Here is a 23,366-nt window from a genome sequence, read left to right on the forward strand (position 1 = left end):
GGCAGCTCCCTGTCTCTGCAGGGTATTTCTAGGGGGTCAGTCTGGAGAGAGTCCTGACTCATGGTGCCACTCAGACTCACTTTAGAGGTTTAAAGGCTCTAAACGGCTCTGAACGGCTCTCAGACAGCTGATAACAACAGGAATAAGAGGTCTGGCTGTTGTACTGTGAGTCCTGTACCTACTTTCTTCCTATTTTCTGCCTTTATTTTCACTCCAACTGTCAGCTGCAGTTCCATAAAGTCACCAGCAGGTGTCAGCCTATGAGCAGTGTATGGGAGGAGGGCGCTGTTGTAGTCTGAACATTGACAGTATGCTGTATATTAGAGTCTGACTGCAGGTTAATAAAACACATTATTTATAGTGCCTGCTGTAGGTGCATTTAGATGTTTTGGCTTTGTGAGGAAATCGCCTAAAAAACAGATTCTATTAATAACATATGACAATTTACAAAATCACCCCCTCAACTTTCAACTCTTACTTACCTAGCAGGTGCGATGCCACAATCAAGAAGGTGCTGACCCAACCATGTGTTTTGATGGTGGAAGAAACTCACACAAACACGGGTAGAGCATTCAAACTCCTCTCAGAAAGGCCCTGCCCAGCCGGGATTTGAACCCAGGTTCTTCTTGCTGTGAGGCTAACCACTATACTTCCTGGTGGAAGAACTCCTAATTGTGTCCCTTGTGCAAAGTCAATGGGGGCCCAATCCCAAACCATTGTATGTCAGCCATGTCAGCTACAGAGAATAAACATCAAGATTTTTCCCTTTCCATGGGCAGGCAAACAGGACTAAAAGGGGGAATAATGCCCTGTGACCGGTCCATGAAACCCCTTTAACTTTTCACTCTTCCTCAGTTTTCCTGACTCCTCTCTGACAGTCTGGAGGCCCTCTGGCATTTGTGATGGTTTGTAGCCTGCGTATCACAGTCGGGCCTTGAGTTTCTCTGCAACCAGACTGTAAAGAGGATGTGGTAATGGTCAGGGGACCATGGGTGTGGCCGGGATCTTGGCAGGCAATTAGCCAAGTGGACTATTCATGAGTGTAGTGGCTGGAACGACACCAGAGTTCGGCAACTCTTGAGCAGAGGGCAGTGTTTTCTTGGGTTAGTCTTTGTAAAGGAGTAGTCTTTCACTTTTTGTTAAAGACTTGAGAGTGTAGAGTGAAATCAAAACAAATCTCTTTTTGGTTTGCCATTGGCCTGATGTCTGTGCCTTTGGGAAAATCAAGACATCTTTACCCAGGCCGTTTTAGGCGGAAGTGAAGTTATCTTTTAGTCCAGCCTCTCATAGAAGCTCCTGTGAGCAGGGGAGTGTGTGTTGTTTTGCATTGCTGAGGGAGCAGAGGTGCGGCATAACAGACCAGGACGAAATGAATGTGCTATATTGTCTTCTGCAGGAGCAATTAAATGCTGGTTAACAGTTCTGTGAGTCGTCCTCTGTTTATACCCAATCCACACACCTGTTACACATGTAATATAAAAAGTTTCTTAATGACATCACATTGTACGAAGAAATTATAAACTCACATATACAGTTATTAGTAACTAACTAGTAATTATCCAAATATTCTAGAGGTCCTATGGCTTTCTTGTTTGTTAATAATTTAGAAACAGAGTCAAAGAGAAATTACAATTCAACAAAATTAGGTTTGAAGCGTTCCAGCCATTTGCCAACAAGACACGTAAGTTTGATAGCAACGTTAATGTCAATATTACAAATTAGAAAGAAGACCATATCTTCTAATATGGGTGTCAGTCTGTTCAAACTTAAGGTGCTGTATTCTTAAACAATAACTCAGACTGAAAACTCTCCATTATATTTCTGACTTTGGGAGGAAATCGCCTAATAACCAGATTCTATTCATAAAATCGGACAATTTACAAAATCAACCCCTCAGACCCAAAAATGAAGAGAGTTTTTCTTTTAATTCGGCGGTTTAATGATGGGGAAATGAATTTGGTGAACAACTGAAACACCTCTGAGCTCTAATTTATCTGTTTATCATCAGTTTAGAGTCACAGCAATACAAAGTTTTGAAAAAAACTATTCATCTCACACTGCTGCAGACTCATGTCAACTTTTTTAATGGACGGTATAAACAGGAGGAGGAACAAGTTGTTTAAACGTTAATGTGGGCACTTTTCTTTAAAGACAGATATGTAAAATGTAAACTTTCATCCTTCAGATGCAGGACAATCTGTGATACATTGTACTGTTTCCTCTGCAGGTATGCGGAAAGTATTCATGACAGGGCTGATTCATAGTCTGAATGCTTTTCTCTCCACGTCACAAGTCATGTTTAATATGTTAGGTACTGATATAGGTGCCTAACAATTTCCCTCTTTTTCCCCACAAGTAGGTTTAGGGTTCATCTTTTTCCACACCAACAGTTTATTATGTGTCATCCAGTTGCAGCTCTGCGTTGAAGCTGCGTGATGTTTACACTGAGTGAAATAGTCAGACTCAAGACTGGAAATGATACATATTTTCCTAAAGTCCAGCATTATCTGTGTGTTCTGACCCCTTTCTATCAGAACCAACATTAACTGTTTCAGCAGATTGAGCTACAGCAGCTTGTCTATTGGATCGGACCACAAGGGCCAGCCTTCCCTCCCCACGTGCATCAATGAGCCTTGGACCACTTTTGATAGATAGTGACCTCTGTACACCGGGAGCACCCCACAAGAGCTGCAGGTTTGGAGATGTTCTGACCCAGTCATCTAGCCATCACAATGTGGCCCTTGTCAAAGTTGCTCAGATCCTCACGCTGCATGTTTCTAACACATCAACTCTGAGGCCAAAATGTTTACTTGCTGCCTGGTATATCCCCCCACTGACAGGAGGTCTGATAAGATATCAGATAATCAGTGTCATTCACTGTCATTGCTCACTGTGTTAGGGCTGATCACTGTAACTGTAATCTGAGACAAGGTGGGTCTCGTCTTCCCTTTTCCCATGAAAGCTACATGGTGTCAAAGCCTGTGAGGGCATGGCATACATGTAGACAATCACATAATTAAACTAAAGCACAGATTGTGACAAATCTTTTCCTTAGGGCATGTCCAGAGTGCAAGTAGACCGTAGAAGACGGAAACATCCCTTTGCTTGCATGGTAAGCAGAACAATCACATTTATCATCTCATCTGATGATAAGATGAAAATGTGACTCTGCAAGTTGTATTGCACGTAACACCAGTCTAAAATCATGTCTCATGTGGTCTGCTTCTTAAAAACAATCTTTTCTCTTATGAGCTACTGTGGGAAAATGATTCTACATGTTCTGTGTAGAGAGTGACTTCAGATGTAAATTGTAAAATTCATATTTTATCTATTTTTCACATACATTTTAATTGATCAGTTCAATCAGTTTATTGCCCAGCTCTACTTTAAAGCGAACAAGGAAGCACAGTTCAAGTCAAGAGACGTATGTACTGTGTGCTATTTCACAAAAACCTCAGTTATGTGACTATCGACCTGCGTGCCACGCCGTCACAGACTGTGACACCACATGACTTTAAAATGTTTGTAGTTTAAGATTCATCATGCATGGAAATAATAATTATAAATCCTGTTTTCATAGACACACTGTTGAGGCCTACTACTCTCTCTGAGTGAGGAGCTTTTTCTAAAATGAACAATTGTAATTTCACTTAAGAGTTCTTTGAAAGAAATATTTTACTTTACTACTTTTGAAACCTCAGAATCACAGAGAAGCCTACTTGTGGCCCAGTGACAAAAGTTTTCCCTCTCAGTGTTTCTGTATTTTTTCCTGTAATGTGATCAGTAAGAAATCTGTCACATAAAGAAAAGATGGTAAACAGTTTGGAAAGCAGCAGAAAGTGAAATTACAGAGTAAACAGTGAGCTGAACATTGGAGTGTTTGTGGGATTGTAGAGGGACTGTAAAGGGAGCGTTGTAGAATATTGATCTAAAGATACAGTATGTTCCTGAATATCTTACACTGACCTCTTTTCTTATGTTGTCTGTTTGTTATTGTATGTTTGTTTGCCTGCTGTAGACTCAAATTGTAGGAAAAAAAGTCAAAAATCATCTTGTTCCAAAGGTATTTACCAATCAGTCAATAATAGCTCACTCACAGATCTGCACTGAGAGGAGGAGCAACACTGAAAGAGCTTCAGTGACACATTTCTTCCAATAAAAGTGAAAGTTTGTCTGAAGACAGCAGAGCTGCAGTCGAGACAGGTCTCTCTGTTTCTCTCTGAAGACAAATTCAACTGAATCCATCAGGTTTTTCTCAACTAAACAGCAGAATCTCTGCCAAACTCTGGTGAGTCCACTGCCCTACAAAGAGAAAATGCACTAACTAAATATTTGGTCAAACTTAAGTAGTTGTTTTATTTGATTAATATTCTTTAGAAGTAGGATATGGGGAACTATATCCAACTTTTCATCTACAACCTTGTTGTGAATGACAAATATACTTGAAACCTTGAAATTGATTAAAACCAGAATCTGCCTTTGTTTCATCTGTTTTAGAAAGATGTATGTCAGTGTGTCATTTTCAATAAAAACATAAAGTACAAAACAGACTTAAATACCAAATCACAGCGACTGCACTCTGGCTAGTTACGGTTATGTCTCTAACCATTTTAATGTCCAGCATCTTAATAAATAGGTTTTTCATTAGACATATACTGTCTGATTTCATGTGATGTTTTCTATTATTGCTCATGAAAACTGTCTCTCATCTTCCGTGTTTATTCCTCCTCTTTTTTCATTGAACTACCACTCCGTCTTCACCTGTTGCAGTAGCTTGTGTCTGTCCTGCCCTGTTCTCTAACATACCCCTGACTGAGCATTGAGGGCAATCCGAGTGAAAATAAAAATACAAGATTATCAGACAGACTCTTACATCCACACATACAGCAGTTTTTCTGCTAGAAGTTTAAATCAACATTTAAGGTTTGCAGAAATTATAATGTGGAAATGAGCTGCAATACTAGAATATTCCACAAGGTGCATTGAGCTGCAACACAAGCAATATACTGTTTGATTCCCATTTACTTTAACATTTAATACAGGCTGCTAGCTACTTACAGTTATTATCCTAATGCGTACTCTGAATGTACAAATCTGGTGCTTTGAATTACTAAGCTGCACTCAATAATGTTCCAAAACTACTAAAGTCAAAACACACAGGAGGGCAGTACCCTACAATAATTATTGTCATTAACGTGGAACCATATTCAGATCTATGATAATCCAACAGTTTGAACTGATGGTTTCAATATAAAGGTGGGGTCAGTCATTCTGTAGACAGATAGTTGATTGTTGAGTCTCACTCTGAGTCTCACTTTGTGTGATTCCCATTTACCATAACTCAAAGCATTAGTGTCTGATGACCTGGTAATTATTGTGTTTTGGAATGAAGATGATCATGTTATCACTTATTTTCTGAGCTCTTCTACACGGGCAGCATAATCCAGGACATGACTGTCTTAATAAATCAGATACAGAATACATGCAGATTCAAACATCAAATTCATCAACAACCACAGCTCATGATTTTCTTAGTAAATATAACAATAAAATTCAAAACTCACAAAACTCAGGATTATATTAAAAAAATTCTATTAACAGTGTTTTTTCTTTTTGTAGATATGTCTGCTGCCAGCTGTCTGCTGACTGAAGATCAGTTTCTGTGCTCCATCTGTCTGGATGTGTTCACTGATCCAGTCACCATACCATGTGGACACAACTTCTGTAAAACCTGCATCACTGAACACTGGAATATCAATGTCCAGTGTCAGTGTCCCAACTGTAACAAGGTTTTCTACACAAGACCTGAGCTGAAGGTCAATACTTTATTCTCTGAGATGGCTGCTCAGTTCAGACAGTCAGCTCAACAGAAAGCCAGCAGCAGCAGCTCAGAGCAACAAGTTTCTGAAACAGGAGAAGTTCCCTGTGACGTCTGCACTGGAACCAAACTGAAGGCCCTGAAGTCCTGCCTGGTGTGTCTGGCCTCCTACTGTGAGACTCACCTGGAGCCTCATCTGACAATGTCAGGCCTGAAAAGACATCAGCTGATCGACCCTGTGGAGAACCTGGAAGGCAGGATGTGTACGAAGCACGATAAACTGCTGGAGCTGTTCTGTAAGACCGACCAGATGTGTGTCTGCATGCTCTGCACTGTTTTCGACCACAAGACACATGATGTTGTTCCTCTGAAAGAAGAATATGAAGGAAAGAAGGCCGAGCTGGGGAAGACAGAGGCTGAAATTCAGCAGATGATCCAGAAGAGACAACTGAAGGTTCAGGAGATCAAACGCTCAGTGGAGCTCAGTAAGGAAGGTGCAGACAGAGAGATAGCAGATGGTGTTCAGGTCTTCACCGCTCTGAAGGAGTCTGTTGAGAGAAGCCAGGCCGAGCTCATCGACACGATCAAAGAGAAGCAGAGAAAGACAGAGAAACAGGCTGAAGACTTCATCAAAGAGCTGGAACAGGAAATCTCTGAGCTGAAGAAGAGAAGCTCTGAGGTGGACCAGCTCTCACAGTCTGAAGACCACCTCCACCTCCTCCAAAGCTTCCTGTCCCTGAACGCTGCTCCAACCACCAAAGACTGGACAGAAGTCAGCAGCCGTCCACCTTCATATGAGGGGACTGTGGTGAGAGCTGTGAACCAGCTGGAGGAGACGCTCAGTAAACAGATGAAGAAGCTGCTCGCTGAGGTCGAGCTGAAGAGGGTCCAGCAGTATGCAGTGGATGTGACACTAGATCCTGATACAGCACATCACCAACTCATCCTGTCTGATGATGGAAAACAAGTTAAACATGGTGATGTAAAGAAGAAACTCCCAGACGATCCAGAGAGATTTAATCGTTGTACTAATGTCTTAGCAAAGCAGAGTTTCTCTTCAGGAAGATTTTATTACGAGGTTCAGGTTAAAGGGAAAACTGAATGTGATTTAGGAGTGGCCAGAGAGTCGATCAACAGGAAGGGAAAAATCACACTGAGACCTCAGGATGGTTACTGGTCGATATGTTTGAGGAATGAAAATGAATACAAAGCTCTTGCTGGCCCTGCAGTCCGTCTCTCTCTGAAGTCTCAGCCTGAGAAGGTGGGGGTGTTTGTGGATTATGAGGAGGGTCTGGTCTCCTTTTATGATGTTGATGCTGCAGCTCTTATCTACTCCTTTACTGGCTGCACCTTCACTGAGAAACTCTACCCATACTTTAGTCCCTGTAAAAATAATAAAGGTAAAAACTCTGCCCCTCTGATCATCTCTCCTGTCAATCACACTGAGTAGAACAACCATTTGATTTTCTACAGAAAGATTCACATCATTTAATGTAATAAATGTATATTTAATGGTGAAGTAAACATATGTTTTCCTTTGATGTGTCACAATGCTGCTTATGTGCTCATCATATTTCACCATAATTCATTCTAATAACTGCATTACCTGCCTTCAAAACTATTACATTATCAGAAAACAATGTACTCAGGAATAAGAAACCTTTACACAGTCTTTACATTTCTGGGTGACAAATTCAAACCTTTATATTGTCTGATCATTGTATATATAAGAATATTGTATACTACATACTGGCATAAATTACTGAAGAGACAAATGAGACAAAAGTAATTTGCTGTTCTCTCTATTTCTTTAAAAATTAAACAAACAAAAAGTAGCCAATAACCATCACATGTGACACCGTTGGTAGTGTCAGATGTGTTCATTTATTTTTATGTATATCATTATATTATTGTCTGTCTATAAATGTTTTATGTCTCCCCTATTGTGTCTGTTCATTCTAAACTGTTGAAATGTTGTGGTTATAATGATTGATTACCTTTGTCAAATTTAAATTCACACGATAAAGATAAAAAGTAATTTGATAATATTTGTGTAACCCAGCTGGACAAAATGGGTTAAATAGAAATGAATAAAGTTATAAACAATCAAACTACTGATTTAGGTTTTAAGTGAATATGTTTAGGGCCCGAGCACTGACCGTGCGAAGGCCCTATTGTAATGGAAGGAATTTTTATTATTTTTCTGCCACTCCAATCACATATTTGGAGGCCGCAACATGCCCGAAAAACTCATGAAACACGGCACACATGTCAGTCATGGCAAACAATGTCTATTTCTAGGGGTCCACTATGAGCATAGCAAAATGGCCCCTCAGGGGCCCATAAACTGTACCATCCGGGGCCCCATTCACCGATATGCATTGGCACACGCGTAGATCTTATCCAGACGAATAAAAAATTCAGTGGGTGCCATATCCCAAACCTAGGGAATGGATCGGATCGACTTCAGATTTGGACACAGCCGTCTAAAGACATTCATGATTAAAAGTTGTGCTATTTATGACATTCCGTCGGTGTGCAATTTTAACGACTCGCCATGAAAGAGGGATTTGTCATAAGTTCTGCGGACATGACCTGATCTCAATGAAACTTCACGTTTGATGAGAGTCCCGCCCTGAACACGTCTATGTGATAATATTCAGTAATAGTGAGAGCGCCATCTAGTGGTGAAAGGAAATGTCCTTTTTTTATACTTCCATGTTCTACTCCTAGTAGGATGATCAAATCGAGCTGAAATTTAGTCAGGAAATGCAAAACATGTTGTTGATAATATTTCATGATTGTGCTGAGTTTTTGTCAAAGGGCGTGTCCATGGCGTGGCGTCAAATTTTGATGTACCGCCAGAACACACAAAGTTGCTATAACTTGAGTGTACATTGTTTAATTGGCTCCAAACTTCACTTGCCTGATAAGAGTTCCACCCTGAACACATCTATGTGATAATATTCAGAGAGTGCCACCTAGTGGTGAAAGGAAATGTAATTTTTATACTTTAATGTATATCTTCCAGCAAATTGACCAGATCCAACTGAAATTCTGTCAGAAGTTCCTTAGGACGATGACGACTTCATTTTATGAATCTTAAGAATTTGTGTGGAACAACGTTGCCATGGCGACGTGGCGAAAATCAGCTTTTCTGTTAACATTTGAACACTTTTTGGGGGGCTAAACATGCCCGAAAACTCATAAAACGTGCACAAAATTCAGTCATGGGCGTCGCAAAATGGCTTAGTCACGCCCCCCAGAATCAGCCCCCAAGACACGTATGATGAGAGTAGAGAAGCAGTAAGAAGTCATAACGATTACTGAGGATGAGCAGTTGCCAGCTGACAGTTGTGTGGCCACGGTCCTTTTTCTTTGTCTGTCTGACATCCAACCTCCCTGCATGCTGTCACACTGGCTCTCTGCCTCTCTAGTGGTTGGAAGGAGCTGCTGTGTGGAAACAGGTAGCAGCTGAATTACTTTGCCTCAAACATACATAGAGCTGAACAGTCAGCAAACAGTAATAATCTACACAGATAGTGTGACGTGAGTCATTTCACTGGACCGGCAGATCCGACCTTAGCTTACAACCGGCGGTTCTGACATTAGATTATAATAACATATCATAAAACATGAGCTATAGATTAGCAGTGTAGTTTCACAGTGTCTGTGAAGAAAGCCTGAAGAAAATCCTGAACCCAAAACTAGTAAAAAAGAGAATAACGTTCAAACTCCACAATTCAGTACCACATAGTTCCCAGTCTAATGTTTACAACAGCTATTTTATGACACATATAATGTGTAGAGAAATCACTGAATTTGCTTAAACAGACTTTTAAAGTCTTTTAAAGTCTGTGTAAAGGAAACTTTGATTTAGTTCATTGTAGCTGCAGCTTTTACAGAATCCAAACATTTCTAAACCCAACTCAGCTCTGACTCTGTGTGCAGTATGGGATGCTACAATATTTAGAAATGTTAGAAATGCACTTTTCACTTATTAATTCTTACTTTCAATATGTATTTGTGAATTTTTTTAATTTATTTATTTCATTGAGTGTGAATTTTTGTTATTTTTTTCATTTACTGTTATTTTGGTTTATTTCCAGTGCCCTAACCCCTGTTGCATATGTTTACTGGTAATATTATTACTCTATCCAGGCGTTTTGTTTCATTTTGAAAAATAGCACCGCTCTTTGCATCACTGTTATGTTTTTAACTCTACCTGATATAGAGGGTTCCTGTACCTATTTCCCAAGTGGATTTCTTTATTAATTTGACATCTTCTTATTACAGACATGTTATGGTGGGAGGGAAAAATAGTATTTTCCTCCTGTTGGGTTAAACATTATCTACAGGAATTATGAATGGTGTATCAGTGGACATAATAATGTTTGTTCATACATACATCACGGTAACTGGAGTGGAAACATCTGGCGAGTTTTAGTACTTTGAAGTTACAGAGCCAGACAACAGTATTTCCCCCATCACAACCGCACACAGTTTATACATGAGCCCCAGGTCACGGTCTAACCTGTAGTTACACAGCTCACAGATAATCTAAAATACTAATGACTGTATGCTTAAAGGTTTATTGGTTTATTGGCAGCTGTTGTTAAACTGAGTAAAACTGTATATCTTAATGAGCTCAAGTGTGCATGCAGCCAGTTCAGATTTTTCATGATTTGTGGCAGTGTTTATCAAATGGGGGTACATGCACCCCTAGGGGTTCTTTGGCATACTGCATGGGGTATATGACATTTGTTTTAATGTTCATTTAAAAATATCCAACATGCATAAGTTCAATAAAGACAAACACACACACACACACACTTTTCTGTGAAACAAATTTTTTCAGCAAACCTTGATTAAAAACATTTTACAGATTATTGATATTATTTGACTTTTAAAGCTAGCAATTCAGTTTAACTTCCGCTTTTCAACAAACCTTCAAATTATCCACATCATTTATACAATTTTAAAGACAGTAATTCAGTTTAGCATCAGCCTTTTGACAGACAGAATTCACACCTGCAATTTCTTCAGAAATTACCCCCTGTAGTTACTATTATTATTGTAATAGTATTTCTGAGTTTATTAACATACTGACACTAGCATTTAACTCAAAGCACTGCTCTTAGCTTATTTATTTAACTGAGGAACATTTCAAACTTGATAGTAAAAAGAAAGTCATTATCAGAATACAAAGCAACTGTTCCTCCCACGAGGCTCCGACATTATGCCGACGACTCTCTTCTTTATTGCAGAATACAGTAGTACCCTCTGCTTTGATACACTAATTTTGATTCCACTCTTTGCAGAATGTCTTCCTGCTCTTCTAGCCTGTCTTCCTGTACAGCCAGCTTCCTCTCCTGCTCGGCTAGCTTCCTCTCCTGCGCGGCTAACTTCTTCTGCTGCTCAATGAGCATGCTCTCCTGCTCGAGCAGCTTCTCATCCTGTTTGAGTAACTTCTCCTCCTGCTCGTCCAGTTTCTTCCCCTGGTGGACATGCAGAGCCGCAGAGAGAGTCACAAAGGCATCAGTGAGACTTTTGTTCAGGCTGTCGAACTCTAATTTGTAGTCGCTGGATTTCACTATCTGAGTCACCTTGAATGTCTGCGTGAATTTCCCGATCAGCTCAGCAGCTGTTAACAGAACCTTGTTGAGTTTCTCCAAAGCTTCCTTCACGTCATCAGAGAGTTGGTTTGGCTCCTTCTGTAAGATGGAAAGCGCCAGTTTCTCCAGAGCTTTGAGTCTCTGCATAACGTGGGGGCATTGCTCATTATTGTTCTTCATCTTGTCAAACATGTTGTAGATGGTCCAGAAGGGTTTTATGAGCTCCATGGTCAGCTGGAGAAACAGCATGAGAGAAAAAGGACATATTCAGACATTAATGTTGTTGAGACTTGTGTTGAGTGTCTCGATGATGATGAAATGGACTCTTTGGTTTGAAATATAATTTTATTATTGTTAATTTTCTATTATTTATGGTTCTTTACTTGCAGCCCTCCTTTTTGTTGTCCTATGTTTATTGTTACTCACGAGGCAAATTATTTTTATGTGAAAAGCAACTGAATCTCATCATTAACTAACTAATGCCAACAGTGTTACACTACAACTTATAAACTTCACTTTATTTGAATATAATAAAGTTTATGTGTACACAAAGTGCTTCACAACTTCATAACAAGTAGATTTTACAACAGTGGCATTCACAGTCGGCCTGTGCTGGATTTAACATATTGGTCAAAGTTCAAAACATAAAAGCAGATTAACAAATTATGGCAGAAGATAAAAATGGGATGGTAACTAGAGGCTGGTGTGTGTCCTTTGATCGTTTGTATTTGTGAATATTTAGAGAATTCAAATAGCTCCTATTACGGCTCAGTCAGGAACCTTCATGAGCAAAAAAAGACCATTCGACCCGACCCAGGTATAACCCTGTGTGCCAGGAGAGTCTGCAAGGTGTTTGCCATTTTGACATGAAATAGTAGGGTAAACACAGGTGTTACCGATTATACTAATTAATTATTTACATTATTTATTATTCATATATTGACAGGAAATGATTACTTACTGTAAAGTGGAAGTTGATGCAAGCTGTCCGTCTTAATGCAGGAGTGTGCATGAAAGCAATGTATTATCCTCTAACTCAGGTGGGCTGATAAGGTATTGTCCTTCCCTCCTCTGGGCGTCACCTCTCCGGGTCTCTGTCTGACCTGCAGCCACACTGCTCACAGATAATCTACAATACTAAAAGGTTTATTGGTTTATTGTTGATAGAACTCATTAAAGGCAACTTTTGTTTGTGCATAGCAACCTTCATAAATGAGGCCCAAGCTCTCTGTCTGATCTGTATGATTAAGGTTTACTGGTTTATTGGCAGCTGTTGTAAAACTCAGTAAAACTATATATTTGATATAAAAACATATTTGTGTGTTTTGCCAGCTCAGATAAAACAGTCTTGCTGTCCTGCTGATAAACAATTGATCCATCCTAAGCCCTGACCTCTCTGTGCTCCAATAACCAAAACACTTTTGCTCTCTATAGCTCTGTAATTTACCCGTTCATGACAACCGTACGGGGGGTGAATTTTTATAAAACTCACCTGTTTGAATTATTTTAAGGCTTAAAGTTATGCATAATTAAGGACACGTTTGAGTGACAGGTGGGGGCTGTCAGAGGCAGCTGTTTTCAGTAACCAGGCTTCTTTCAGCTCCGCCTCTTTGCCAGTTTTTGGGACGTCACAGAGACAACATCCATTATTAATTATACAGTCTGTGGTATCAACCCGACTCCTGTTGCTGGTCAGGGTACTCGGCTGAAACAATATTTCAAAGGGGGTAAATTAATGAAACTACTGAGGTATCTATAAAACACATTCAAATTGTGTCCTGATCTAAAACGTCCTTCAAAGTGCCATGTTTAACCCTTTAAAAGCTGACCACCCATGGGCGGCTATTTTTTACTTTATCCTGTTTAAATCAATCGGAAAAAAAAAAAAAATCAGAGAGAGTTTTTGCTTCCATCTTTAACATCACATCATCTTTTAAACAGATATCACTGACGTCATTATGATACATTACGTTACGGAGGAGTAGAGCAGTTTAAAAAATAATATTGAAATAAAAATATAAAAAAACAAAAAACGAAATTATTTTTAGAAATATGTCCAGACATATTTAGTTTATGTTTCTATAGTCTACAATATTAATTCTTTCACTATGTTTTTTTTGTTTTGTTTTTAATTTGATGAAACAACAGGTCACATTTTCTGTATATTCTTTTTTATTTATGACTCAATTTCAATACTTTTTTCAATTTCTATGGTTTATTGACATGTACACATTTTAGGAATACAAATCATTTCAAGACACTCCAAGAAATCACATCACAATAAACAAAAATACCAAAGTAGGCCCTATTTATCCCACCATTATCCATTATCAATCTAAACTTAAAACTATAGCTAGAGCATTCATTCTTTTTGTCAGCAGAAGACTAAAGCTTTCGTCTTTAACGTCATCACGCTGTGCGCTCTGTTACATTACGTGCAAAACATTGCGACAACACATGGGGGTGCCAGTTGATTGGTGCAAGGAGACAATAAAAATGATTTTTGTGTCAGTGTCACTGTTTTTTGTTTCTATTTAATCAAATTTGATGAAATTCGAAATATCTGCGTTTGAGATTCCTGCATTAAACCTAATACAATGGAGGTGAATGGATCTGTGTGTCCCCATTACTCTGAGTAATACACAGCAGCTGTTTATACTATAAACATCATGAGACGCTTATAGTCATGTGTGTGCAGACTCGGGGCAAAAAAACACCCAAGAATAACTGAGAGCTTATGGGAAGATCATTCTGTGCAATAACACAGGTTCAGGTCTTGTTGCTAACAGTATACCATGTCAGTGGGTTGACCATGAGTGTCTCACATGAATCCAATCACATCTGCCCTGCCCCTCCGTCCATCCCTCTGTGCTATGAGTTATGCTTCTGCTTCAGGGATAAGATATATAACACCCGGGTGTGTCACAGCAGAGTGTGAACAACAGTCAAAAGGGGGAAGGAACACTGTCAGAGAGGAATAGGAAGTGAGCCGCAGAGGGAGGAGCTGAAGGCTGAAGTTTCATTTTCTCCCAGCACTCACTCACAAACATAAAGCTGCGTTGAGAGGCTTCCACTGACATCCACTTACAGGTAAATAATCTTTATGTTTTTGATCTGCTGACTGCTCCGTATGTGTCCTCTTGTGGTTGACTCTGTGAGCAGGTTTGTCTGCTGCAGGTTGCTCGTAGATCAGAAGGTTTGTAAAAAGGGACACCTTTCACCCAGCGACGCACACTGAGGTTTTAACTGAAACAGAAAGACAAAGGCGTGTTATTCCCTTCAGGCAACAGAGAGCGATAATTATCTGCCAACATGAATGTCTGACGGCCTCCAGCTGTGGTTTAAGGAGGAGTTTACCTGCTCATATGAACGAGTGGGCAGAGGGAGAGAACATACTGTTCAGATAGTATACATGTCTTATGGATATGATATATCTTTATATATATATATATATATATATATATATATATATATATATATATAGAGAGAGAGAGAGAGAGAGAGAGAGAGAGAGAGAACAGAGGAAGAGGAGCAGACAACCTGGAGGGACAAGCCCCTACATGGCATGTACCACTGCCAAATTGAAGAAGTGGCTGATATCGAGAAGACCTACCAATGGCTGGAAAAGGCTGGACTCAGAGACAGCACAGAGGCACTGATCATGGCAGCACAAGAACAGGCCCTAGGTTCAAGAGCCATAGAGGCCAAGATCTATAAGAGTAGATCTGACCCAAGGTGCAGACTATGCAAAGATGCCCCTGAGACAGTCCAGCACATAGTAGCAGGGTGTAAGATGCTAGCCGGGTCAGCGTACAACATATCAGAAAGAAGGAACACGAAAAGGTTGAAAAGTACCAAGGGTTGAAAGAACAGCTGGAGCAGATGTGGAAGGTCAAGGTGAGCGTCATCCCCATGGTAGTAGGAGCACTTGGGGCAGTGACCCCCAAACTGGGGGAGTGGCTCCAACAGATCCCAGGAACAACATCAGAAGCCTCAGTCCAGAAGAGCGCAGTCCTAGGAACAGCTAAGATACTGCGCAGAACCCTCAAACTCCCAGGCCTCTGGTAGAGGACCCGAGCTTGAGGATGACACACAGATACCACCCCGAGAGTTTTTTTTATATATATATAAATAATGTATATATAAAATATATATATATATGGCAGAGATAATTCATGCTTAGTGTAAAACATATAAATCCAAGTGTGTCCATTGACAAGGACATTAAAATACTGTTTTACCACATTTTCTTTCATAATTTTTATTTCTTTTCATTCTAAGGTAACAAAAACACAACGATTCTTATATTCAGGTGATTATAAATAAAAATGTACCTATGGATATTATATTATATTTTATCTTATTATATAGCCAACGGATCCTCCTAAAAGTTACACACTGGACCTTTAATTAAGTGATCCAGACACATTTCCAATATGTGGGTATTTCATCTATTAGCAGTGTTTGCAGCATAGCTCTCGGGATGTCAACAACTACGTAATGGCCACAAATTGTAGTTGCCCAGAGAATGAATTCTCCTGACGTTTCTATAGCGCCATTCTCATGGAATTTGATTCACATATTAGCATCATCATCAGGTCAAAGTTTGAATTTGGTGAAAGCACAAAGTCCTTCTTCCAATTTCAGTTAAAGTTCTCTGAAGGAGAATCCTCTATTAGTAGCCTGAGTGTTGTTTTAAGACAGTTATCTACAGTATACTGTATATGGTGTTGTTGGTCCTACATATACTAAGTGTTTGCTTATAAACTGTGTGAGACAGCCGAGTCAGTCTGCTAACTCTAGTCTGAGTGCAAACCCCCCGTAGTTAGTCTGTAATTGTATATCATTACCTGAACATGACTCAACAAACTTCCTGAAATGTACTGAATCAACACGTTTCACTTCCTGCTGTAGAGTGAATTTTCTTTGTTGGAGAGGTGTGGCTCAAACAGCAGGACTGGTTTTAAGGAAACAGTCAGCAGGTTGTGTGAGTGATGGACTTGGCGATGTGTTACCGCTGTCGGCGTGAATTATCGCCAGATGAATCATCTCCTCGCTCTGATTGGATCTGGACAGACGTTCCCATAGGAAATCTTCTCTGCAGATAACACAGTTCAGTCACTTTAATTGAATTCACGTCAGATAATTAGAGGAACGGTTCTGTCGGTTATTCTAATTTTATTGACAGTTGTTTTACATTTGTCACATTTGCTCTCATTGAGGTTTGTTGGTATTCAAAGCATCCCTAAAAAAAAATCCTTCCTGTTTGTTGTACGTTGGACTGTACTGGGGTTTTTTTTGTTTATTCTGTAGGTGGTGCTACATGATGACGGTGACAATGGTTTAACAAACAACCTGTTATGTTCTGATAACAAGATAATTAAAGAGGAACTAAACCCCAAAACCACTTTCTTCATCTGGAAACCTGTTTCTGGGTATTTACTAGTGTTGTTGATTGACTGATTTCCCAATCCGGACGTTTTAGTGTAAAGTATTTAAATTCTACATATTTTCCTATAAGAATGCACAGATAAACTGCACAATGATCCCAAACAGTGAACACAACAGCTGCTGGAAGTTTGTGTAAAAGCACAGATTTGGATGAATTTTGAGCAGATTATTTCCTGTGAATAAAGTCAGACTTGGTTAAATTAAGACCAGTTCAAGTTAATTATGGCTTAGTTAAACTTTATCTGACTTCCTTTCTTTCCCTGCAGCTGGTCATGGACTTCATAGAGCCCATCCTGTCCATCGCCACAGAGATCTACACCCTGGTGGAGAATGTGAAGGCCAATAAGAAGCGCTGCCAGCGTGTTTCTGAGCGAGTCAAAGCCCTGGTAGAGCTGGTGAGGTCCATCAAACAGAGAGACAAGGAACAAATCTCTGCCGACATAAAGAAACCTCTCGAGGAACTCTGTATCACTCTGAAATCAGCACAGAAGCTCATCGAGAAATACACTAAGGCCAGCTGGGTAAAGCGCGTCCTGAACTCGGGCAGCCACGGAGACGAGTTCAACAGCGTGAACGAACGTCTCAATGATGCCTTTCAGGTCCTGTCTGGAGCTCTGCAGGTGGAGCAGGGGAACATGTTGTACAAGGTGTTTGAGTTTACCTCCAGACAGAAACAAGACGAGGTGGACGGGAGGCAGGACGACAAAGAGCTGCAGGAATGTGAGAGAAACTGATGCTGAGTTTTTTTAGACTTTAGAATAACGTTACTATCTGCAATGTTCCTATGTTTTATTTGGACCATTAGGTCCATGCTACTAACTAGCAGTGGTTCCTAAACCTTATTTTGATTGAAACGGCCTTGTGACAGAAGCATTTCACCAAATTTTGGTCTGACCAACCAAACACGACTAAGATAAAGATATGAAAGGTCTGGTGGGAAATCAGAGCTGTGTTTGGTGTGTGGTTGGATTTGTTTGATCGGTTTTTGTTTGTCTGTTCCTCAGTGCTCCTGGAACACATGGTGAGGCAGCAGGAAGAATTCGAACAACTCAGAATGAGCGTGGAAAAGGTTGTGGAGATCTGTGAGTACACCAAAAGACTTCAGTATATGTCTGTGTGGCTTTGTTGGAAATACACAGAGTATTGCAATCGTATTGTTATTGCACATAGATAGATAGATAGATAGATAGATAGATAGATAGATAGATAGATAGATAGATAGATAGATAGATAGATAGATAGATAGATAGATAGATAGATAGATAGATAGATAGATAGAGTAGATTGATTTTCCCTAATGCAGATCTGCATTATACTGGCTGAGGCTGGCAGTAAATGACTAAGTGGACTTCTTCTTTTAGTGCAATGTTTTCTCACTGTGCTATTAGTACTTATAAAGGATCTGATTACTTCCTCCACCATTAGTCCACAGTCTGTAGGCAAAAGTGAGCATCATCCTGTTCCATCAGCCAACAGACACTAGACTGAACGCTGTAAAATAACTGACAATCATATTTAAAATGACGTTACTATCTGCAATGTTCCTATATTTTATTTGGACCATTAGCTCCATGATACTAACTAGCTCGCTGTTTACAAATCAGCCCATCAGCCAACTCCACGAAGCAACCAACACCAGACCCACACCGCAACGCCAAGACACATCCAGCCAGACAACCAAGCAAACACTAATAACAATAATTAACTAATTACATTTTTGTATTAGTCATCTGTTGCCTCAGTTACATGGTTGACCTCAGTGTCTTGTTAAAGCAGCTATAATGTATATATTCTATGATAATGTGACAAAAAACCTATAATTACTCAAAAATAACTCGTGTTTTGACAGTGAATAAGCCCAGCATCACTGATCAAGACATTCGGATAATCAAACCAGACGAGCTGAAGTACGAACATCCCAAAAAACCCTTCATGACAACAGGAACCTCAGAGGTCTACAGGGGAGAGTTCTGTGGGTTCCAGGTGGCCATCAAGAGATACACTGACCCTTTGAACACCAGCCTGAGGTCTGTGCCACCGTTGATTGTGCTCAACCAGTGACAGTATATATAATAGACAGAGCTTCTGGGTCTGTAAAGTGTCTTCAACCTGCATTCTATATAACAGCCAGCAGGGGGCAGCTCCATTACCATTCAGTCTTCTCTCTGGAGAAATGAGACGACTTCTCAGTTGATTTATGAGCTCGGTAAACAGTTTCCTGATGAGTTTGTGGTCTCAGTCTCTAGTTTCAAGTCTTCTCCCATACAGCATGATGTTCATTTAGTAAATTATGGTCCTGTTTAGAGTAAAATAGACAAGAGGCGAGATTACATAAATTATTATCTTGTATTAAACTTTCTTTATTATGCGGTAAAGTCACCGCATAATAAAGCTACCCAGCTGTATATAAAGTAATTAGCAACATTAACGCGATGAACACATTATTGCTTCAATAATATAAATGATCCTGAAATAGGCATTTGAGTTTATGAGTATTTTTTTGTACATTATGTATAGTTGGATTCATGTGACTGTATATAATGTAGTATATTTTGTTTCTGTTGTAGTGAGGTGAAGTCTGTTTTCAATAAGGAAGTTGAAACCATGAAGCGGTTTGAGTCGCCCAACATCCTGCGAATGTTTGGCATCTGTGTCCAGGAGGAGGAAGGTAAGCGAACTGCAGCATGTCAGTCATTTGTTTTTATAAAAAATGACCTACTGCAGCTTTAAACTAAGAGTAATGTGATGTGACTGCCTGAAGGTTCCAGCCCTCAGTTCCTCATCATCATGGAGTACTGTGAGAGGGGAAGTCTGCGTCAGGTTCTGGACTCTAACAGCAAACTGTCCTGGACCAGGAAAGCTCGTATGTGTCTGGACGCAGCCAAAGGACTCTATCGGTCAGTCCGCACAATGATTAATTATATGTCTGGTTGAAATGAAGAAACACACAGAGAAAAAGGGAATTGACGATGCAGAAAATATGAAAGTAGTAGTTGGGATGAAGTCGAATCCGGTAGACGAGGATACAAAGTAGTGCTCCTGACTTTGGTGCAGTTTATTGCACAGTGTGTTAATGTGATGTTGTGTAGACTTGTGTATGGTGAGTTGTATTTTTTTGTTTTTATGGTTTTTATTAGTGAACATGGTAACGTTACTGTTGGTGTAACTACATCCTTCAATTCTGCTAGCTCCCTCCCTCTCTGCAAGTTTAAACAATGAACCACAGACAAGCAAAGGACATTGTCTTCAGAGGGTCCACTGCAGCTTTTACAGTCACTAGAAGTACATTCACAGCCATTTGTAAAAGTTTCTGTGGTATCTGTGTTGTAGCTAAGCTGATGGCTCAGACAGGCTAATGGTACATGTCCACAGGGGTGTATTTTGAGGGGTTGCGCCTCTTCCAAGCATTGGACGCTTGAAATCACAAATGGCTTCACCCTCTTACAACTGCGTGAACCAGTGGTTCCTGCTAGGGCTCACCAAATCTTCACGGGGGTTCACAAGGCCTTCTTGAATTCAAGTGGTGTAAAGAGAATTAAGTACACAATTTTAATAACTTTGGTAAGAATGTCAATGTTGATGTAGACATTAAAGCCTCACCTGACACCACCGAGATAGCTAACCTGCAGCTACGGTTGGTGGAGGTAGTTCGGTGGAAATAAAATAGTTCCTATGAATCTCTAAAACTCGGCAACTCACACCAAAACAAGACAGATAAACAGCAGGTCAGAGTCTGAACAATCCCTTTAAAGTACTTAATGTTAATATATAAAATATTGACTAGAGCAGCTTTGAATTAGATTTAAGGAACTATCATGATGATTATCCCCGTTGTCTCTTAGGCTGCACCAGACAGAAGAGAAATGTAAGGTTCACGGATGCATCAACAGCAGCAAGTTCCTGGTGGATGAAGGCTACACAGTCAAGGTACCGAGGCCCAGTGCACGCTGGGATTTAAAGGTTGATGGTGAAAACTAATTGACGCCGCTGATGTTGGGGGGCTTTATTTTATTTTTTTCAGCTGGGAGGTTTTGAGCTGGCAAAAACCGAGACGTCGCTGAAGAAGTCGCTGAAGAAGTCGTCGAAGGAGAAAGAGATCGGGTCCCTGTGCTACTCCACTCCTCAAAAGCTCAGCAACATCAACTACAAGTACAGCAAAGAGTGTGAGATCTACAGGTGAATGTGAAACTCTGGCGTCAAACTCTGCACATACATCCTTCTGCACACTTTTAATTGGTCCCTCACTCATTCTGGAAATGTTGTCTTTCAGCTTTGGGATCGTCATGTGGGAAATTGCAACCCGTAAGAGACCTTTTGAAGGTGTGTATCTGCAGCCAACGACCTGTTTAAACTTTCCTCTTTCAGTGAGAACAGCGGCTGTGGTCAGCTTGAACTCACGTTGCTGAAAATGGGTCACATCTGCAAGTTCCTTGTCTTCTAGTCTAGAGATTGTTTTGAGTGGTGTGACCAAAGTTATAACTTATGTAGGCATGAACTACGTGCACTCACACACACGGTAAAACGATTTAAATAAAGGCTCATTTGTTTCAACTTTTAGACGTATAATGTATTGACAAAATTGGGCAAAACTTAATTTGAGGCCACTAAAACTACATTAAGATGCTGACCTGATGGTGGCGCTCGAAGTGATCAACATTTACAGGATCTATTGTCAGAAATGGAATATAATATTGATAGGTATGTTTTCATTAGTGCATAACTTAAAATATATACACATTAGGCCTATATCTCATCACATTTCATTCATTTCTGTGAAGAAAACTAAATAAAACAGTTATTTGTAAAGTTTAGGTTACACCATGAAAACAGATAAGTTCATTTAACTCAAACAATTGTTGAAACTGATTAAAATTTTAAGTAAAACTACCTAAATTGTTGTTAAAAAAAAACATTCTCAATCAAGTATCTTTTGTTATTTTAAGTGACACTGACTTCATTTTGACATTTTTTTTGTACTGTGAAAAAAACCTGTAAAAAATACTTAATCAGGAATGTTTTTAATGTAGAACATTGAGTTTGTGTAACTTAAAATTAAATTAAAATAACTAAATAATTCTGTAAAAAAATTACAGCAAATTGATTAAAATGACCAAATATCCTGGAAATAATGTTTGTTGTCCTGGAAATTTTTATCCTGTGTTTAATGTTACAGTTAAAGGAAAACTGGAGTCAATAGACTGTTTTGACATTAACAGTTCAGTCTGGAGGTGCTGTTAGTTAAAGGGTCCCATACAACTGCTGGACTCCCTAACTGCTAACAGCTCTCTGATTTCTGTTCCATGTGGACTTTAATGTGGATTAACTTTTCCTCCAGGTTTGTCGAGTCAGGATATCTATCAGAAAGTGTTCCAAGAGAAATATAAGGAGCCGATCCCCGACTGTCCTGAACCTCTGGAAGAGCTGATCAACGCCTGCCGGGCCTACGATACTTTCCAGAGACCGTCTGCTGGAGGTCAGTTACACCCACGCTCATCACTACACAGTCTTTCCTATTCTGTTAAGTGTTGTTCATTGATAAATTGTGGCTGTCTTTCTCTGTCTGCAGTGCTGGTGGATAAGCTGCGCAACGTGGTGACAAACTTAGAGGAGTGATCAAACTCTTCATCCCTCGGGCGTTTCTGTCATCCTCAGGAGGAGAAATACTGAAACTAAACTACACCGACAACTAGGTTTACTGTAACTCTTGTATAAACGTCTCACACTGTTGAAACCAGGGACCTTCTCATGGATCTGCGTGGTGTGTTGTTTTGTGAAAGGTTCTGGCGTCGGTTGATGGCTGATTTGTAAACAGCGAGCAAGTTAGTAGCATGGAGCTAACGGTCCAAATAAAATATAGGAACATTGCAGATAGTAACGTTATTCTAAATATGATTGTCAGTTATTTTACAGCGTTCAGTGTTTGTCTCTGTTGGCTGCAGTTCACTGAACGACCACTGGTGGCGCTGTTAGTAACGGTTTAATTAAAGTTACATATTGAACCTTTAAGTAGCTTGAGACGAAACAGATGTGATGAATCGGGACTGAGCGCAGTGTGAACGCAGCCTTTTATGGAGCATTTAACTGTCACACATGTACAAACCTTTTACTAACACGTCTCTTATAAACTGTCAATGACGGCAACTCTGAAAATGCAACAACTGAAAATACCTCCACCCAGTGGTTAACACTCAGTGTTACAACTAATTCTCCTTTTGTTTCCTGATTTTTAAAAACTGTTAAAAACTACAAATCTTTGAGTCTTTATGTTTACCAGGACCACAAATTCTGGTGTTTCGTGCAACGTCAGTGCTGATGTTTAAATCCTAAAATATGAACAAATAAAGACAATAAACAAACTGAAACCAGTCGTTTTAACTACGGAGAGAAATTCTTCTTTTTTCTCTTTTTTATTAAAAACATTTACTTTTATTTTTGTTTATATTCATTTCAGTGTGTAAATTGACAAATACTGGAACTAAAGA

The 23,366-nt window shown here is 39.7% G+C and overlaps 3 protein-coding genes across 4 annotated transcripts; 2 read left to right on the forward strand and 1 right to left on the reverse strand.

The window, feature by feature from the left end:
* The first annotated feature begins 4,173 nt into the window (after nucleotides 1–4,173).
* LOC127353578 (zinc finger protein RFP-like) lies at nucleotides 4,174–7,929 on the forward strand. Its single transcript, XM_051382912.1, has 2 exons — nucleotides 4,174–4,288; nucleotides 5,620–7,929. Exon 2 carries the CDS (start codon nucleotides 5,622–5,624, stop codon nucleotides 7,266–7,268), a length of 1,647 nt encoding a protein of 548 aa, XP_051238872.1. The 5' UTR covers nucleotides 4,174–4,288; nucleotides 5,620–5,621; the 3' UTR covers nucleotides 7,269–7,929.
* A 2,722-nt stretch (nucleotides 7,930–10,651) lies between these two features.
* On the reverse strand, nucleotides 10,652–12,455 carry LOC127353040 (golgin subfamily A member 6-like protein 10). Of its 2 annotated transcripts, XM_051381989.1 has the most exons (3): nucleotides 12,395–12,455; nucleotides 11,425–11,667; nucleotides 10,652–11,316 (listed from the first exon to the last, which is right to left on the reverse strand). In XM_051381989.1, the coding sequence occupies exons 1-3, from the start codon at nucleotides 12,443–12,445 to the stop codon at nucleotides 11,077–11,079; spliced, it is 534 nt and encodes a 177-aa protein (XP_051237949.1). In that variant the 5' UTR covers nucleotides 12,446–12,455; the 3' UTR covers nucleotides 10,652–11,076. The 2 variants fall into 2 exon arrangements, with proteins under 2 accessions (XP_051237949.1, XP_051237948.1); XM_051381988.1 differs by having other exon boundaries at nucleotides 10,652–11,667.
* Nucleotides 12,456–14,404: 1,949 nt separating this feature from the next.
* LOC127352990 (mixed lineage kinase domain-like protein) lies at nucleotides 14,405–23,246 on the forward strand. Its single transcript, XM_051381913.1, has 11 exons — nucleotides 14,405–14,523; nucleotides 17,151–17,604; nucleotides 17,889–17,966; nucleotides 18,734–18,911; nucleotides 19,452–19,552; nucleotides 19,646–19,781; nucleotides 20,727–20,811; nucleotides 20,906–21,060; nucleotides 21,155–21,204; nucleotides 22,220–22,357; nucleotides 22,451–23,246. Exons 2-11 carry the CDS (start codon nucleotides 17,157–17,159, stop codon nucleotides 22,495–22,497), a joined length of 1,416 nt encoding a protein of 471 aa, XP_051237873.1. The 5' UTR covers nucleotides 14,405–14,523; nucleotides 17,151–17,156; the 3' UTR covers nucleotides 22,498–23,246.
* The last annotated feature ends 120 nt before the right edge of the window (nucleotides 23,247–23,366 follow it).

Source organism: Dicentrarchus labrax, unplaced genomic scaffold, assembly GCF_905237075.1.
Source record: "Dicentrarchus labrax unplaced genomic scaffold, dlabrax2021, whole genome shotgun sequence".
In the NCBI taxonomy this organism is placed as follows: Eukaryota; Metazoa; Chordata; class Actinopteri; family Moronidae; genus Dicentrarchus; species Dicentrarchus labrax.

Coding starts and splice junctions, on each gene's coding strand:
- LOC127353578 (XM_051382912.1), top strand. CDS start 5,622: ATGTCTGCTGCCAGCTGTCTGCTGACTGAAGATCAGTTTCTGTGCTCC.
- LOC127352990 (XM_051381913.1), top strand. CDS start 17,157: ATGGACTTCATAGAGCCCATCCTGTCCATCGCCACAGAGATCTACACC. Junction 17,605..17,888: donor CGACAAAGAGCTGCAGGAAT/GTGAGAGAAACT, acceptor TCTGTTCCTCAG/TGCTCCTGGAACACATGGTG. Junction 18,912..19,451: donor CCTTTGAACACCAGCCTGAG/GTCTGTGCCACC, acceptor TTTCTGTTGTAG/TGAGGTGAAGTCTGTTTTCA.
- LOC127353040 (XM_051381988.1), bottom strand. CDS start 12,445: ATGCACACTCCTGCATTAAGACGGACAGCTTGCATCAACTTCCACTTT. Junction 11,668..12,394: donor GCATCAACTTCCACTTTACA/GTAAGTAATCAT, acceptor CTGTTTCTCCAG/CTGACCATGGAGCTCATAAA.